The sequence below is a fragment of the Phyllostomus discolor genome, chromosome 5 (genome assembly GCF_004126475.2).
Source record: "Phyllostomus discolor isolate MPI-MPIP mPhyDis1 chromosome 5, mPhyDis1.pri.v3, whole genome shotgun sequence".
Classification (NCBI taxonomy): Eukaryota; Metazoa; Chordata; class Mammalia; order Chiroptera; family Phyllostomidae; genus Phyllostomus; species Phyllostomus discolor.
This window is the reverse complement of record NC_040907.2, coordinates 43,087,054-43,106,279: the sequence shown is the minus strand read 5'-3', so window position 1 is coordinate 43,106,279 and position 19,226 is coordinate 43,087,054. Positions and strand designations below refer to the sequence as shown.

The following is a 19,226-nucleotide window of genomic DNA, read 5'->3' as shown; positions in this document are numbered from 1 at the left end:
AGTTCAACACAACCTTATTTGAAATCAACCTGTGACTATAGCGCTTTAGATAACATAATTAAATACACATTGTATGCAAAGAACATGTTCAACCTTCACATGAAACAGATGAACTTCACGTGCATACACCTGTGCACTTATTTTTTTAATTAAAAGGTCAGGAGTCCATTGTGTTTGAGTTCCCCCATCCATGTCCCTCTCTAACCCAGCCACCCTCAGACCTCCTGTCTCAGAACTTTTCTTCTGTGCTTGGTTTCCCCTGGGCATCTGTTTTGTGATTCATTTGTATTAGTTGCTGTTTTTTGAGAATTCTGGGTAATATTCCATGTTATGAGTATGTCACTGTTTACCACCTCTTCTCTATTGAGAGACACTTGGGTTATTTCCAGGTTTTAAATGTTAGATGTAAAGCTGCCAAGAGCATTACTTGCTAGTACAATTGTTCCTGTGGATACATCCCATTCATTTCTCTTCCATATATAAACCTCAACATTAAGATGCCAGGTTTCCAATGCTACTTCCCCATTTGCATGCCATCAGCAGGGTATGATCAGTTTAGAATTTCATAGGGTAAAGGCACTTGAGGCTCAAACTTTGCCCCTACCTTGGTGGGCCTGCACTCCGTTTTAGTCCTGGGGGTTCTGAGTCTGTCAGAAACTCTGTGAGCTTCTTCATCTCCCAGCCACTGTTCTGGGTTTGGAAGGCATGTCTAGGTAAAAATCAGCCCAAGTATTGAGTAGCCTCTCTGGTATCTAGGAACAGGTTTATTTTTATTTATTCCTGATAACATCTTTGCCTGGACCTCTATGGATCCATCACACCAGAGTGGATAAAGATGTTAGTGTCAGTCCTGGCACATGCAAATGTCATAATGAATGTGAGCTTTAATTTTTATTATTATTGTCAAAGTTATTTTTTGAATTCCTTTTCTCACTTCAGACATGTTAGTCCCCACTCAGCGACTCCATTTTTGCTCTTCCTATTAAGACAGAACCCAGGAAGTCATGCGAGTTCAGGGTACCCAGTTGACGTTCTCCAGGAATGAAATTTCTAAAGGGATAAGAATAGACAGCAGAATGGGTTAACAGCCATTTCTTAGAGTCCCAAAATAGACCAGGAGCTTTGATGGACAACTACACATTCTATCTGAGTTAATTTTCACAGCAATCTTTTAAAGATGAAATGAAGCATCATGGTGTATGCAGGTAGATATGAGAATGTGTGAGGCAAATCCACGTGTGGTGCACCGGCTCTGGGATAGGTGCTAATGGACCTCATGACATTTTGCCACCAGCATAGCCCTGGGGCCCCATTGGCAACTAGTTGAACTAAGAAGCAACAAGTCACATCCTCCCCTTCCTCATTATTATTATTACCAAAGTGTTATAGCTAGAAAGCAGCAGAGCTGTTAACCAAAACCAATAATGTCATAAGTCTAGGTGATTTTCCATTATGCCATGCTATCTATTTCCTACCAGATTATTATTATTAGAGAAAATATACTAAAAACCATCTCTATTTCATTAAAAATGAAATAAGGTAATGCCCTCATTACCTTAATGGGGACAAACATATATATGTACATATATATATACACATACATATGTATACATATAGATATTTTGTAATATATATATGTATATATATATACATATCACAAAAGAGTGTTAAATGCCATGAAGAAAAATAAGACAGGATAAGGGAATGGAAAGAGGGTGACAGGAGTGCTGCTGCTTATTGGACCATTCGGGGAGGCTGCTCCGAGTAGATGACATTTGGGCAACACTTAAATGAAGTGAAGAGGCTGGAGCTCAGGAGATTTCAGAGGAAGAGCCTTCCAGCTTGAAGAATAGCAATGCAAAGGCCTAAACAGAAACATCCTTGATGTTCTTACAGAAACTAATAGGGCAGACTGGAGAAGGTTAAAGTGGCTGAGAGTGACAGGTGTGTGCAGGCACCTGCTCATGTAGAGCTTCAATACCTAGAGAACATGTCACAGTTTACCTGCATGTCTTGGGGAGTCATTGAAAAACTGATAAACAACAAGTGAAATGATCCTATTTAACCAGCGATTTTCAACATTGCTCATCTCATGGTACATGTAAACTAATTACTAAACTTCTCTGGTGCACCAAAGTATACACTTTTTGCTGATCTAACAAAAATAGGTATAATTTAGACTCATTCACACTGGACAGCTATTGTGTTGATTGTTGTCTTCCTTTTTTTTTTTTTAATTTTACAATCTAAGGAAAAGTGTTCCATGCCTCTGACTAAATAATCAGGTATTGCATGTTTTAAAAATTCTTGCAGCACACTAGTTGAAAATCACTGGATTAAACTGTTAAATGATCAGTCTGCATTTCTGTGGAAAATAGACTGGGAACAGGAATAAGAATGAATCAGAAAAACTATCAGAGGCTGTTACAGCATCCAGACAAGAGACGGTAGTTTGTTGGAGGAGACAGAGCAGTTGGGGTGGTGAGAAATGCTCTGAAAAAGTACGTTTTGTATGGAGCTCTGAAATGCTTTGCTGGAAGGATAAGATGCGGGATGAGAGAGAGAACTATCAAGGTGCAAGTGCAGGCAAACAAGAGCTAGAAAAAGAACATTTCTGCTGTTTTAAAAACTAGGAGACTGGGACCATGATGTCTCTGTCATTGTTCTATTTTTCTCGATCAGCTCTATACTGTCTTTCCACGGATAATGCACTTCGTTCCTGGACCCCACCAAGCACTCTTCAGCAAATGGGAGAAACTGAAATTGTTTGTTTCTCATCTGATTGAAAAGCACAAGAGAGATTGGAATCCTGAGGAGACAAGAGATTTTATTGATGCATACCTCAAGGAAATGGAAAAGGTGAGGAAACCACAGTTGTTTCCTGGGCTTTGTTTTTGAAGAACAAATAGAGATGTACTGTTTCCTATGGATGCTGTCACAAATTAACTTAGTGGCTCACTACAGCACAAATTTATTCTCTTCCAGCTCTGGAGGTCATAAGTCTGAAAGCAGTTGTAATGGGCTCAAGTAAAGGTGTGGGCAAGGCTGGCTCCTTTGAAGGCTCTAGGGGAGAAGCCGTTTCCTTGACCCTTCCAGCTTCTAGAGGTTGCCTGTGTTGCTTGGCTCATGGTCCCCTCCTTTATCTTCAAAGCCATCAGTGTAGCATCTTCTCTGCTACCATTCTTACACCTTCTCCTTACAACACTCTTGCCTCCTGTGATTGTATTGGGACCACTGTGATTCTCCAGATTATCTTCCCATATCAAGACCCTTAACTTAATCATATCTATAATAAAAGGGATTTCAATCCCTTTTTTCCACATAACATCTACTGGTTCCAGAGATTAGACATGGACATCTTTGTGAGTCATGACTGAACTTACAACAGGGGAGTAAAATTAGAAGCAGGATTTCATAGAGTGTAAGAGCAGCATTAACTTGCTCTGGCTGGTGTAGCTCAGTGGGCTGAGTCTGGGCTGGGAACCAAAGGGTCATCAGTTCGATTACCAGTCAGGGCACATGCCTGGGTTGTGGGCCAGAGCCCCAGTGTGAAAGGCAACCAAATATAGATGTTTCTCCCCCTCTCTTTCTCCCTCCCTTCCCTTCTCTCTAAAAATACAGAAATAAAATCTAAAAAAAAAAAGTAGCATTAACTTAGGATGGATGAGGTAATAAGGAGTAAAGATAGGGGTTCAGTTATATTTGGCTTGAGGACTTGGGAATGCCCAAATACTGCCTTTTCATCTTCTACTCTCTACCCTCTACCCATATCTGAAGGTGCTATATAAAAACAAAAAATAAGACTTGAGCCTCAAAGCTTTGTTTTATTCTTGCTTGGACCATGCCCAATTACCTACTGCTCCCTCCTTCCCCAGGACAGAATGCAAGGGAAGCTGAGTCAGTTGCTAGAGTTTATCCTCAAGGCTTGAGTGGAACCCCATATTGCCTACTTTCCAACATTATAGGAAAGACATAGGGGCAAAAGGCCAAATTGGATGTGTAGCATTTAAAAGAGTCCTCCTTCTGATGAATAGATTTCATTGCATTAGTCTCATAATTGTTGACTGTCACATTATTTGTTCCTCCTGTGGAAGTTGGCAGAATCATGGATTTCTTCCCCATCCCCTTTCTTATTTCACCTTCTTGGCATGACATTAATAGAAACACTGATTTCTGATCAGAAGAGGAGACTTCCCTTGCTCTATGGTGTGCAGGCATGGGACTCACAGTAAGAGGAATGTGGACCAATTGAGGCTTTCAGAGGAAGGTGGTAATGACTATGGGCCGTCCTAAGGAATGATGGGTAGGTTCAGAGAGTTTTCACCTACAAGGAAAAGACTGACTGAGAGATACAAAACTTGTACATAGAAGAATTAAATTATTCTTTCTAGTATCAGTATAAATATTTGTTGAGTATTTGCTGTGTACCCACTGCCTCTCATATGAACCAGAAGGTCCTCTTCAGAGGCGTGTTTTGTTATTTCTATTTTATAAAACAGGAAAGTAAGATACAGGCTGGTGAAGTAACTTGCCCTGTGTCACAGAAATAGTGAGCACTGTGGTTAATGTCGGAACCAAAGTCCATCTCCCCACTGGGCTAATAGCTTCTCTTTCCACTGTACTAATTGTGTCTCCCAAACTATAGGCACTAAAAACTAGTTTTGACTTCCATTCACCCAAACTAACAAAAGCTTCCAGCACTTGGGGAGGACTGTGCTAACAATGTTGCTGCAATGAGACTCTGCCTCCTGAGGAGACCAAAGGGGAAAGCCCTTCCTCCTAGGGCCCCCTCCTCCCACATGCTTCCCTAGGATGAAGCCCCTCTGTATCATGGTAACCAAGAACCCTCCAAATCCACTAATAAGCATGGTGCTTTCTAGCATATGGGCAATGCTACTTCCAGTTTCCATGAGGAAAACCTCATCTTCACCACCCTGGATCTCTTCTTGGCTGGCACTGAGACAACTTCAACAACGCTGCGCTGGGCTCTGCTTTACATGGCTTTCTACCCAGAAATCCAAGGTGAGCATGTCAGTGGGTGTCCTGAGCCAGCACACAGTGGTGTCTCCTGCAGCGGCCACCCCAAACGTGGGAGCAGATGGTAGACTGGAAACAATGATAACATGGTTATGATGCCATGTAGACTTGAGAATGGGCACATTTGGCAATTTTTCAGTCATGATTGTGATGAATCCCACCAATACAAATATAACACAGAATCCCTGCCTTCAGGAAACACTAAGTCTAGCAGGAAAAACTGTGAGGATAATTGATATTGTGCTGAATTCCAGGAGAGAGGTGCATTCTCACATGAAATTTTGTTCTAGGGAAGGTTAGATGTCATACAATACAAAAGAAAAAGAAAAGGAAGGAAGGAAGGAAGGAAGGAAGGAAGGAAGGAAGGAAGGAAGGAAGGAAGGAAGGAAGGGAGAGAGGGAGGGAGGAAAGGAGAGAAGGAAAAGACACCTGGTCTTGACCTTCCCTCCTTCGAAGTTATGTCTTCCATTGCCCTGGAGATGATGTTCAAACTTGTTAGTTTCAGACATCATACCCTACGATATGCCTCTTACTTCCTATCCAACCTCACCTCCACCCATGCTGCTTGTAGCCTCATTAAATCACATGTCATTTTCTTTGCATTGTCATTGTTTATGCCTCAGTGTCATCGCACCAGCTCTTCCTCTACAAGAATGTTTCCTTGATTTTCTGCCTGGTAAACCACTAGTTCTGCATGAAGAATCTGCTAAACACTACCTCTCATTGCATGTTTTTCCAGTCTCATAGAGAATGCCTAGCACTCTCTCTCCACAGATGACCTAATGCACCTCCATTACTGTGTTTATTGCACATCACTTATACCTCTTCCTCACAGACTGCAGTTCATTCAGAGACAGTGAGAGTTAGAAAAACTTTCCTTTTTCCAGTTCCCAGAACAGAAATCAGATTTGTTATTATACAGTTGTTTAAACCGTGGGTAACAGTTTATTAAAGGGATATAACATAAATTTAGTGGATCAAAAGCAGTTTTTTTCCAGAAATAAAAATAGGATAGAAAAGATCAGAGAGCTTCCCATGTAATAAGGATAAGTTTATTTATGTAAATATATGTATCTCCTGAGTCACGATGCAAAATGCCTTTTCAGCTGTTATTCACATTATTTTTTTAAAGTTTAAAAGCTGCTTAGTTAGGATACAGACTTGGTCTCTGTAATAGAGGCTCCAAAGTAATAATGGCTGAAGATGACAGCAGTTCACACCCATAATCATAGCAGCATCAGTCACAGTCTCCAGGAGGTGGCAACTGTGTGTCCAGCAATGTAAGACAGGATAAACAAAATGTGGAGTATAATGGAATATAACTCATCCTTAAACAGGAAGGGAATTCTGACTCATGCTGAAACATGGATAAACCTTGAGGATATCATGTTAAGTTAAATAATTCAGACACACAAAGACGAATACTGTGTGATTCCACTGTGTGAGGCATCAAGAGTAGTCACATTCAGAGAAACAGAAAGTAGAATGCTACATGCTAGAGGCTAGGGACCTGGAGGGAGGGGGGAGTGGTTGTTTCATGGACATAGTTTCAGTTCTGCATTTAAAAACGTTCTGAAGATTCATTGCATAACAATGTGACTATACTTAACACTATTGGGCTATACTCTCAGAAAAGTTAAAGTGATAAATTTTATGTTATGTCTCTATTACCAGCATTAAAATGTTGTTAAATGGACAGTTAAAGTATTATAAAATAGGAGTTTATTGCTCTCAGGTATGAAATTTAAACCACACTCTGCAGAGCCCGTTGGGCTCCACCTCTCCAGTGTGTGGTTGTTGTGTTGTATCTAAGATGACGCCCTCACTGAACGGACAGATATTGCTCCCCACAAAGACTGCTTTTCTACCGTGGAGAAGGGATGAAGTGGAGGGGAACCTCCTAAGTATTTAACATTCCCCTTACACACAGTCCATTAGTCAGAACTTAGTCACATGATCACTCTTAGTGAAAGAGGAATCTGGGAGATGGAGTCTTTGGCCTGATAACCAGGTATCCAGCTAAATCCTTTATTGTAGAAAAAAGGAAAAAAACATATTGGGGGACAATTAGTAGTTTTTATTATTATCTGGGTGCTCACCTCAATCAGGTAACATAAATCTCAAAATATCCCTAAGATGGAGGTAGATTTAGTCTCACTTAATAGGAAGGGGTATCTGAGGCTCAAAGAGTTTAAGTAAGTTGGAGCAGTAATTTGGTAGAATAAAAACATTCACCCAGCATTGTTCCATCTCATGGCAAGCTTTCCTCTCTCCATTTGCCACTTTGAGAAACAAGAGTCCATAGAACCCACTGCAGTGGTCGGCACTTTGATCCTAGTTACTCTATTCCTGAGCTTAGCCAGGCTCAAGGAAAGTTATAGAATAATAGAACTTTCTCTTCTCTTTAAGAAAAAGTACAGGCTGAGATCGACAGAGTGCTTGGCCAGTCACAGCAGCCCAGCATGGCTTCTCGGGAGTTCCTGCCCTACACCAATGCCGTCGTCCATGAGGTGCAGAGAATGGGAAATATCCTCCCCATGAATGTGCCCAGGGAAGTGACAGTTGATACCACCCTGGCTGGATACTACCTACCTAAGGTAATTAGGGACTCCAGCCTGAGATCTTCAAGCTCATCTTTTTAAATGACAGGAATCTGAAATAGAAAAGTGACATGGACTCTTGTCCTAGAGAATCGCTTAAATGGAGAGTGACATATAATATTGCTGATTCAACACTAAAATATTTCTTCATGTGTGGCCTTTAGAACATTAGCTCAACTAGATATTAACAGTTATTATGCACAGAAAGGGGAACTCCCAGGTCAAGTTTTCTGTGTTTTTAATGTAAAATATGTGTTGTGAATCTTTCTGGAGATAGAGCAGGCAGCCGTTTTCAGTCAGACTTGGCCATGGAATTTTCTTCTTTGCCTTGGTAGAGCATCTTTCAGGACTAGGGACCTGCCATACTTTCTATGGAAAATTCTGCCTCACAATCCTGGGTCTATGGAATAGTGAAATATGAAGGGTCAACTGAGATCACCTGGCCAACATCTAACATAATATTGCCACAGGTGTTGTTTCAGCTTTTACTTGCAGCCCCTTGTGAGGTGGGGGTGGGAGTGGAGGACTGTCCCATAAGACAAACCAATCCAAGTGTGTGCAATACTCAGCATCAGAAAAGGAGAGAGAGGAACTAACACTTATTAAGTAACTATTATGTCCCGTGGAATACAGAGACTCTTTCAGAATGCTTCATCAGTTCTCAGTTTAAGTCTGTTGTTTGTGTTATATAAATTGGGAATCAGGGCTCATAGTGATTCAGCCTGTGTAAGGTCTCTCAGCTACAATGTGATAAGAGTTGGGTTCAGGAACCAGATCTCTTCTGATACCCGGGCTCACCTCTTTAATACTACATCCTGTTCTCTACACAAGAGTTGTGTTACTTTGACCTTAAATGAGTCATCTTGGGATTGCTATCAGCTCCTCCCTTTCAATCCCTTGTCCTCAGGAAGGAAATTCTGATCTCTGCCCTCCAGGTTTTTGATATCAGCAGACAGCTCTCTTATGCCCCCTGGTGCCCTCTCTCCACACTGCACATTTACAGCTCCCTTGCTTTCTCACCACCTTGGTCAGACTCTGGGTGTCCATTCTGGTTGTCTCTGTTCTTCTCCAGGTGTCCTACCTGGAGACAAGTTTAAGAGGCAGAACCAGGAGGGTTTACTCATTGTACATGTTTTGGTCACTGTCCCTGCAGACCCAGGGAAAGTGGCTGTACCTGTAGCTATTGCATTCACTGATTCCTGCAGATTCCCTGTTGTAGATGAAGGCTGAGGTCTAAATTAATTCACAGATGCTGCTTGCATTGTCATAGCAATTCATTTAAGCTCCAGAGAACCATCCCAGTCCTACTCCTGATTTTCAATGCTGAGCATAATAACCATCCTGAGAACTGAGAGACCTAAGTTACTACGTAGTGGAGGCTAGGAGCCATGGCTTTGATGTCAGTTAGGCCTAGTTCAAATCACGGCTCCACCTCCTTTTCTTACGTGACACTGGACATGTTATTTAACATCTCAGAGCTTCTTTTTTGTTGTTTGTAAAATGAATGAAAACCTACCTCACAGGTGGAAGTAAATGAGTCCATGCATGTAAAACATTACATCTAGACTGAGTATAGAGAGTACTTAAAATAGCAGTTATTCTAAAATTAAATCAACAAATGTTCATTAAACACCAAAATGCTCAGGCCTGGGAAAATGACCCTGAGGAAAATAACCACACAAGTACATGCTTAGAAACTATGATAACTGTCCCCCTGAAAACACTCACTGGTTTCTGTAAACATGAAGGCTGGCTGGAATGGGGAGTGGAAGCAGGAGTGGTCTGAGGAGGTCTCCAAAGGAAGTGATGTTTGAGCTGAGGACAGCAGAATGCTTAAGGGTTATCTCAGTAACAAAGTAAGGAAGACACTCATTCAGATACTGTAAACAACATTTAGAAAGGTACAGAAATGAGTGGGAGCAGAGCTGTTTGAGAAGCTGAAAGAGGCCAATGTAATGGGAGTTCAGGCAGAGAGAGAGTGGCCCAGACAGGAGCTAGACGATGGGTCTGTCACCTCAGAGTGATGGGGAGCTAATGAAGGGTTCTCTCAAGTTCAAGGTATAGGTGGGTGGGTAGATGGGTATGACACGAATTAATCCTATATTCAAAGTTCACTCTGGTTTCAGAGTGTGGAGCAGATTGAAAGGGGAGAGGACGGGGGCACAGTTAAACAGCTATTACAGGAGTAGAGACAGCAAGGTGGTAGCCTAGACTATGACAGTGGACACAGAATGGAGGGGACAGAATCAAGAGAAATCTACAGTAAAATCAGCCAGGCTCACTGAAGAATTACATGAAAGCACAATGAGGAAAAGGAAGGCTTTAATGAGGACTCTTGGGTTCCTTGCCACGTACTTGTGTGGACAATGGTTCCCTTTACTGGGTGACCTGGTGCCACTATCAAACCTCCTGTGCAGTGTAGTAGTCATTGGAGGGAAGACAATGGGGGACACAGGGGTGAACCAGACACCTTTTACCTTGCTAGCACTGCCATGGTTACCACTTCAGTGAGCTGGGTTGGTTTTGGTATAGTCCTGACTAGCAAAGCTCTTACACTACATGTCTTCTCTCAAGTTCTATACTGCATTGTCCCTGTGGAGAAGATCCATACTCAGTCAAGAGGAGCCCCACCTCCCTCATAAATTCCCAGAAGGCATTTGCTATCCATCATTGCAAGCTGTACCATAGCAAAGACTAGGGTCCTGGGTAGGTTGGAAGGGGATGGCTGGGCTCAGAAGATGGTGGGATTGGAAGGGTGAGGATATGGTCAGGTTCCAACCTGGGAGCAGGGGAGTTCCCCCACACTCATAGGTATGTTGTATGGGTGAAGCCTGTCCTGAGTCTTTGCTACCTTCTCCAGGGCACCATGCTTGTGACCAACCTGACTGCACTGCACAGAGACCCCGCAGAGTGGACCACCCCTGACACATTCAATCCTGAGCATTTTCTGGAGAATGGACAGTTTAAGAAAAGGGAAGCCTTTCTGCCCTTCTCATTAGGTGAGTTTGAAAACAATGAGAGTGCATGAATCCAGAGTTCCTCTGCCAGCCCTTTTCTGCTTTTCTCCCCATCATCCTTTGCTCTAGTTGGAATATCTACGTACTCCACATGAGTCCTGCCTAGTGTGACTCCCTGTTACTGGGGTTATACCTCAGGATACCCAGGGCTGGAATTGCTTCAGGCTGCCCTCACTTCCTGAGCCCCTGCTTGCCTCTGATGGAGACTTCACCTTCACTTTTTTCGGTCCTCCAGAACACAGGGGACAGAGACTTAGGCCTTGCATCTTTCTCACAAAACAGTTGGGAACTTGCCATCTTTACAGAGTTTTCAAATGTTTAAAGTTATCTTTAAGGGTTACCCACTCACATGGAATTAGAGCTAATTTGTAATATAATAAGGGGCTGTGGTGGGAAAAGGAAAGGATACTTTTACCATTATGGGCATCAGGAGAGACTCTGAATGCCATGGCTGGATTGGATGGGATTCTACTCTATATGCGTGAACCTTTTGCCTCTTTAAATTTACATTGTTCTGTATAAATCCAAGCCATACATTTACATGGTAAAGTACTTGAATGGTGCAAAAGTGAGTGCTGTGTCAACTGTCTCCTTTCCAAGCCAGCCAGTTCCAAAAGGGTGTTAAACATTGTAAAATGAATAGCAACAATTCTTAGTATGTTTCTGAGTGGTGAATGAGGAATTTTTCATGGATTATTTCAAGTAATTACCCAGTCCCTTAGTTCTTAAAACATTTTCTGAGCTACTATGTACCAACAAGTCAGCCCTGAGGATATGACAATGAATAAAATGCAAAAAAAATGTTTTTGTTCTAGTGAAACTTACAAGGTTCATGTTACTGTCACCACTGCAGAGATAATGAAACTGAGGCTGAGGGGGATTAATTATCGCAGCTTTTTATACTTTTCTCTTTCACACTTTTTTCCGTTTTTGCATTGACTACGGATTACAGAGGGAGAAAATAATTTATTACACACACAAGAGAGATAGTTGTAGTGACTACTGTGTGTGTCGGAGCCCAAGTTGGGTGAGAAGGGTATTTGCAAAAGGGAAGGAACAGTGGAATCCTAGACTGGGCATCAGAGCACAAGCAAGATAAGGGGAGTCTGCACAGCATGGCTATAGCAGCAATGCAAGAGAAGTTGTATATGCAGAATACTGTTCCAATAATTAAACATATTGAGGATAGTGGGAAGAAGTTACAAATAGGGGAAGGGAGATAATAGAATAAACTCTGTGGTGTTAGATTGAAACAAGATGTTATCAATATAAACTCATATGTTTTATAAATACGATAAACAGGTAGGTAGGTAGATATAAAAGTAAATGAGTTAACATGGATGTATATATTTAAATATATACTCACACTATATACATACACAGATTTCCCAGCTCTGCTCACTGTGATACCCTGGGAGCAACACCACCTTGATAATAACAAGCTCATCAAATGCCCAGATCTTGGGTTCTGCATAATGTTATCCACTGAAAGAAGACAGGATTTCTGTTGAAAATTGCTGATTCCAGCCTTGGGAAGGAAAAGCATAAACTGAACTGGAAAATATTTTGTGCCCCAAATTAAGAAAATACCGTCTTGAATGTTCATTTACTAGACAAATCCCAAGTATCTTGAGATTAAAACACTAGTAACAAATTTTACCTCTCTGAATGAAAATAAGAATTTGTGAATTCATAAAACAAAAACAAATGAGTGAACAAATAAAATAGGGAGGAAAGGAAGCATTTCCTTTAGTAGAATCCTAACTAATAATACACAAGAAATGAGGGAATTTTAAAATTCCACATCAGGCAACCATTAGAGTAATGAGTAATTTGACCAAGAAATAGAAATGAAAACTAGTTCATTGAGGATTGGTTTATTTACATAGTCTCAAAGTAGTATTTATCAGTTGCAAAGAGAAAAAGAATAATTTTACAGGGTAGATTTGGTAGACACCACCATAATGGTCACCAGTAACGGGACAGATCACAGTCATGTCCCAACTGAGTGAAGAGAACACAGCCTCACTTGGGTGATCTGGCCACCAGAAATGCATGACCTCACAACCTGAACCTAATCATGAGGCAACATGAGGGACATTAACTAAATAATGGGCCCATCATTTTCAAAAGTGCCGAAGTCATGGAAGTTGAAAAGTCCCTTCCTGATGCTCAACTGGATCCTTTACTAAATGAAGGACACTAGTGGGAGGATGGCAAAACCTGATTAGGACCTCAGGAGAAGATAGATGATGGTGATTTCCTGATTTGGTGGTTATGTCGGATAATGTCCTTGTTTGAGGGAATTCATACTGAAGAGTTCATGGGTAATGTAGGCAATTTACACTTCAAATAACTGAGAAAAAACTAAGTGTCTTGTATTATCCTTGCAAGTTTTCTATACATTTCAAATTACTTCAGAATAAAGGGCACAATGAGGAAAGTATCACAGGAAAGAACTGTAATACCCAGAAAGCTATTTTAGTAATGCTACCACCCAAATGGTTTACTTGCAGTAGTCTTTTAAATTGTATTCTTCTGGACGATTTTTTTATAACTAATGAAACAAAGTTACAGATGACCTATTTTACAGCTAGAATGTTTGATATTGTCCAGCAAATATATTAAGATATTTTGGTTTGGTCTCTATATTATTATTTGGATTCAGTGTGTATCTCAGGAAATACATAAAACACAGATCCCACATTAAACACACATTTCCACCAATGCCTAGAGAATTTAATTTGCCTTGAATCACATGTCTAGAAAGTGGGAGAAGGTGAATTGGATCTCTGTCCTCTGCCTCCGGTTCTGGACTCACATACCCAGGCCTCAGATATGGCCCGCACAAGGCCAAGTGTGACCATGGAGGAAAGGGTCCAGCCTAGGGCTCATGTTAGAAGCAAAGGCACTTTGGGGGAAGGACCATCAGGCATCAGGACTGTTCAGGGAGGGGTGCTGAAGCAGTTCCAATGTAGAGGGCCACTCATGTCAGCAAGGTACCCTACCATTAAGGAGGAAAACGTGATCTACCGGGCAGATGCCTGATGCTTTAGAAACCCTGCTGGCACTACTGGCTTATACTTTCAGACAGAACTCTTCTAAGGACTGAAAGAAATTAACTTTTTTCTGCTTCTGTCATTGTTGTTTGTTCACTGATTTTTTATAGTCTGCAGGCGAGACCTCCACTTTCTAGGTCAACCCAGGCCTCCCACTTTTATCATCACCTACACCCTGTCCCTTCACCTGCCTTACCCTGAAGGCACTGCAATGAGTCCACATACATGTTTCCCATATTTTGCTTCAGCCCAGTGGTGGTCAGATTACATAAGCCTCTGTACAGAAAGCCCCAGAGCCTAGCAGACCCTTCTTCTGTTGAAGTTTTCCAAGATGTAGTAGATTTCAATCCCTGCTGGGCACTGACATCAGCTGGAAACATAACTCATCTTGTGTTCTTGTCTTTCAGGAAAGCGGGCGTGCCTTGGAGAACAGCTGGCCAAGGCTGAGCTCTTTATTTTCTTCACCACCCTTTTGCAAAAATTTACCTTTAAGCCTCCAGACAATGAGAAGCTGAGCCAGGAATTCAGAATGGGCCTCACCGTCTCCCCAGTCGACTACCGCATCTGTGCTGTTCCTCGGGCATGAAGGTGGCAGGGAAGGAGAGGGGAAAGGAAAGCAGGAAGAATGGGCATGTCCTCTGAAGGCTCAGCACCTGCTCTGAACCAAGGGAGCAGAGTGGAAGTGGCTCTGAGCAGAGAGTGCAGGCATTGGAATCACAGGGAACGGGATTCAAATACACTTTTATCTCCTCCAGTGTAGCCTTGAGCAAATCATGTATCTCTAGAAAACACCCCCAATGATATTCCTAAAATAAAACCAATCACTTCAGGCCTTGAACTTGCTAAATATCTAGGATCTTGTCTTACAATTTTTTTTCCAATCAGATCACCTGAATAGCACACTGAGAAATTGGCCAAAATACTTCACATGATATGATCAGTCTCCTCATCTGTAAAATGAAAGACTTTGTGGAAAGAATCTCTGAGTTCTGTTCCTCCTACACTGTACATTTGTGCTGAATGTAGATGGGCAGGCATTCACACACTCCATGTGGAATAAATGTGAAGCCACCAGGCCTCACCCCAGCCTAACAGATGGATTGGGACCCACAGCCAAGAGAATACGACCATAATTAATGTGAAACTTTGGGGAATAGATGACTGGGAGTAACTGACATTTCTGGCAATGTAAAATGACTCCTCTTTTTCCTCAAAGCTCATTAGAGAGATTCTAATATGAAGTTTCATACTGACCAAGCACTACCTAAAGATTTTATCTGACTTTTATAACTCTTATTTCTTGCCTAGTCTGAACTCCTCAGGGCCTCTTACCCTCTTCCTTTGCATCCGTGTCTGAAAATATGGTACAAGCATATGACATTTTCTATGGCGTCCTGGCTAAGGCACATATTTTACCACAAAGTAATACAGGCTATGCATCTTTTCTCTCCCACTGTCCCACAGAGACACAGACACACAGCACTGTAAATATAAAACTTGTTCTGGGGTTGAAGTATCTGCAAACAGAAAAGGAGCAGGACACACAGGATAATTTAAGTTCATATGGAAAGGTGCCCAGGTCAGGCACAGCTGATCTGCATGCAATAGGGAGAGTTTCCAGCAGAGGGGCTCTCAGAATGCCCTACATATTATGCTATAATTGCTCTATAAGCGTGCTCTCCCACCTATAGTGGGGATGGCTTATATAGACAGAAGTCGCCAAATAAGGACTCCAAAGCTTGCATTTTAATTAGTCCAAAAAGCATGGCCCTATTAGTCAGAAGGGAGCAACTCTGATGGTTAGTGAAGATGTTAATTATAATAAAGCTGCACTGATGTAATTGGACAGGGAAGCCTCAGTCCTATTGGTTGACACATGATTCTAGAAACTCCTCCAGGAGAAGCTTAAATGGTACAAACACAGTATAGAAAGACAGTTCAGGGCAGGAGGCAGGAAGCTTAGTGCAGACTTCTCCCTGAAGTGTGGTTTGCATAAGAGGCCCCTGTATAGAAATGCCTGCTAGGCCCTGTTTTGGTTTGTTGTTGTTGCTTTTTTAAAAATTAAGCCCACTGATACCAAACTCTATTACAAGGCCATTGTAATCAAAATGGCCTGGTACGGGCATTAAAACACTCACATGGACCAGTGGAACAGAACCCAGAACCCAGAAATAAATCCAAGTCTCTACAGACAATATTTGACAAAGGGGGTAGCAACATAAAATGCAGTAAAAATACTCTCTTCAACAAATGGTGTTGGGAGATCTGGACAGCTACACACACACAAAAATGAATGAGACCACCAACTTACACCATACACAAAAATAAATTCAAGGTGGATAAAAGATTTAAATATAAGCCGTGACACCATTAAAGTCCTAAAGAAGAACATAGGCAGGATAATCTCAGATATTTCACGCAGCAACATTTTCCCTGATATGTACCCTAGAGCAAGGGACATAAAGGAAAGAATAAACAAATGGGACCTCATCAAAATAAAAAGCTTCTTCACAGCTAAACAAAACAGTATTAAAACAAAAAGAGAACCAACTGTATGGGAAAACATATTTGCCAATGATAACTCAGACTAGGGTTTAATCTCCAAAATACACAAAGAACTTACACAACTCCACTCTGAGAAGACAAGCAACCCAATTAAAAAATGGGCAAGGGACTTGAACAGACACTTCTTCAAGGAGGACATACAGAGGGTTCAGAGACAGATGGAAAGATGCTCAGGATTGCTAGATATCAGAGTGATGCAAATTAAATCCACAATGAGATACCACTTTATACCAGTCAGAATGGCCATCATAAACAAAGCAACAAACAACAAGTGTTGGACAGGTTGTGGAGAAAAGAGGACCCTAGTGCACTGTTGGTGGGATTGTAGACTGGTACAGCCACTATGGAAAACAGTATGGAATTTTCTCAGAAAACTAAAAATGGATGTGCCTTTTGACCCAGCAATTCCACTGCTAGGATTATATCCTAAGAACCCTGAAACACCAATCCAAAAGAACCTATGCACCCCAATGTTCACAGCAGCACAATTTACAGCAGCCAAGTGTTGGAAGCAACCTAGGAGTTCATCAGTAAATGAATGGATCAAATAAATATGGTACATTTACAGAGTGGAATTCTTTTCAACAGAAAGAAAGACGGAGCTCCTACCCTTTGCAACAGCATAGATGCAACAGGAAAGCGTTATGCTAAGTGAAATAAGCCAGGCAGTGAAAGACAAATACCATATGGTCTCACCTTTAACAGGAACCTAATCAACAAAACAAACAAGCAAGCAAAATATAACCAAAGACACTGAAATAGAGAACAGGCTGACAATGATCAGAGTGGAGAGGGAAGAAAATTTCAGGGGAAAAGTGGGTTTATAGGAACAAGTATAAAGGACAAATGGGCAAAAAGAACAGGGGGTGGAAAATGGGGGGAGGTGGGGTGGACTGGGGGGGTGGCTGGGTTGGGAGTAAAAGACAGAAAACTGTACTTGAACAACAATTAAAATTTTTTAAAAAATGTTAAAAGAAAAGAAATAAAGGAATAAACTATTCATGTGAAAAAAATTAAGCCCAGTTAAGACACCAGGAGACCTTAGTAGGTAGGCATCTTCATTCTCAGGTTCATTCTGGTGTCAAGCTCTTCTCCCCTTCAGCTAACTCCAGCCTACATCGTCAGCCTATTGTTGATAAACTATCAAGGGAAGGGGGAGCTAATTAGGGGTGAGGATATACCAGGGACTTTGATTTTTTCTTTTTTCAACCTTAACTGTGACTTTGAGCAAGACATTTAACCTGGCAAGCCTCCGCTTTCTTCCTCTAAAACATGGGTATGAGAGTAAAAACTTCACTCAGTGGTGGTGAGAATAAAATTTACAAACATAGCATGAGACTCGATAGGGTGCAACAAGAATGTACCTTTATCCTCATACCTCTACCCTCAAACTCTGAGAAGCACCCCTTTCTGCCTCTGAAGTTTCCACAGGGTCCATTACTTTTCTGATTGCTCTTACATAACAAACATTCTGCTTGTCACTTTCATTCCCAAGAAACCTCAATTTGGACATTGCAATTTGCAGCAATTTACAGCCTAATACAATTTACAGAACTCTATAAATGAGCTAATTTAGCTTCCTGTTCAACCCAGTTTTAGAACTGAAAGGTTTCCAGGTGAGGTGGGTGGGGGTACAGCCAATACTCCTCCCAGCACCAGGTGCTCCCTCCTTCAAGCATTTACCAGTCACAGAGGGGATGGGGCTGCAGCCCAACAGAGCAATGGAATGGAGCCCTTCACCATCATAACCACAGGCAGCTGAAGAATCCAACTGCAGCTCTATCCCTGAGTATGTTTCTGTTTGCAGGGTGATGTCTGAAAGCTTCCCTTCACTACATGTGAATGATCTCATATCACATGGTATTTCAAAGAAATACAAAATGTATGCATTCACCTTCAACATCTAGAACAGCTGTCCAGAATTTTCTGTGTTGAGGGTAATGTTCTATATGTTGTACAATATCATACAGTACAGCCATGTGTGGCTGTAATGAAAAAATAAAATTTAATGGAAATTCATAATTAAATATCGAATGTGGTTAGCAGGCAGCATATTGGTCAGTGCAAGTCTAGAACCTTGAGTGGCTCTGAAGGAACTACTGCCCAAATGATGTGATGATGCCAGGCCAACAATTACTGTACAGTTCAGAAAGTTAAGTGTACAGTCATAGTCTTTTGGGATCATGAGACTCTATCTTAAGTGTGACAGAACTTCGTGCTTGTTTCTGCCTTTGCAATCTGGCACATTAACTTCACTCATGGGATGAAATGAATATCTATTGAGCCAACATTAACAGCAATGCAATGAAACCTTCCAAAACATAATCTAGGAATACGGAGACTTCACTTTTCTTAATATTTTACAACTCATCTTGACCAGCCTGTATAGATAGGGAAATAAGATGCCGTAAGAAAGAAACCCCAAAATAAATTAGGAATAAAAATATTGCTTAAACAAGAGATATCTGTATTGCAGGCCCACAGCTGACATGGGTAACTGATGACTTCAAGGATACAAGCTCTTTCTTCCTTGTGCGTCCACTGTCCTTGACAATTACCTTCAGACCAGTGGCATTCTAAAGAAGGGGAAAGGGCTGGCAAAGCATACCCATTCTTTTAATAAGCACACATCACTACTGTTCACACCTCTTTGGACAGAACTTACTAAAATGACCCCACCTAGTTTCAGAGGAGTCTGGGAAGTGCTTATGTTTCCTCCCTAGATGTAAGGTAGGTGTAACAAGTTAAAATATGGGGTTTACTAAGGACAAAGAAGGGAATGGAACTTGAGCAATGAGTAGCAGTCTCTGCCAGAGAAATCACACACATGTTTTGAATTTCACAATAATATAATGTGTCTACATTCCAGTGGTGAAATTGGAGAAATAATTGGGAAAACCAAAATCACTTTTACACAACCACTCATTTACAAAAAAAAAATCAAACAT

The 19,226-nt window shown here is 41.4% G+C and overlaps 1 protein-coding gene across 1 annotated transcript in view; it reads left to right on the top strand.

Moving 5' to 3' along the window:
• Positions 1-14,533, top strand: part of LOC114497336 (cytochrome P450 2J2-like) — a 44,271-nt gene extending 29,738 nt beyond the window's left edge. The window contains exons 5-9 of the mRNA XM_036026187.1: positions 2,683-2,859; positions 4,881-5,022; positions 7,447-7,634; positions 10,498-10,636; positions 14,121-14,533. Coding sequence (XP_035882080.1) covers positions 2,683-2,859; positions 4,881-5,022; positions 7,447-7,634; positions 10,498-10,636; positions 14,121-14,299 — 825 coding nt within the window. The 3' untranslated portion in view covers positions 14,300-14,533. The remainder of the gene's footprint in view (positions 1-2,682; positions 2,860-4,880; positions 5,023-7,446; positions 7,635-10,497; positions 10,637-14,120) is intronic.
• The last annotated feature ends 4,693 nt before the right edge of the window (positions 14,534-19,226 follow it).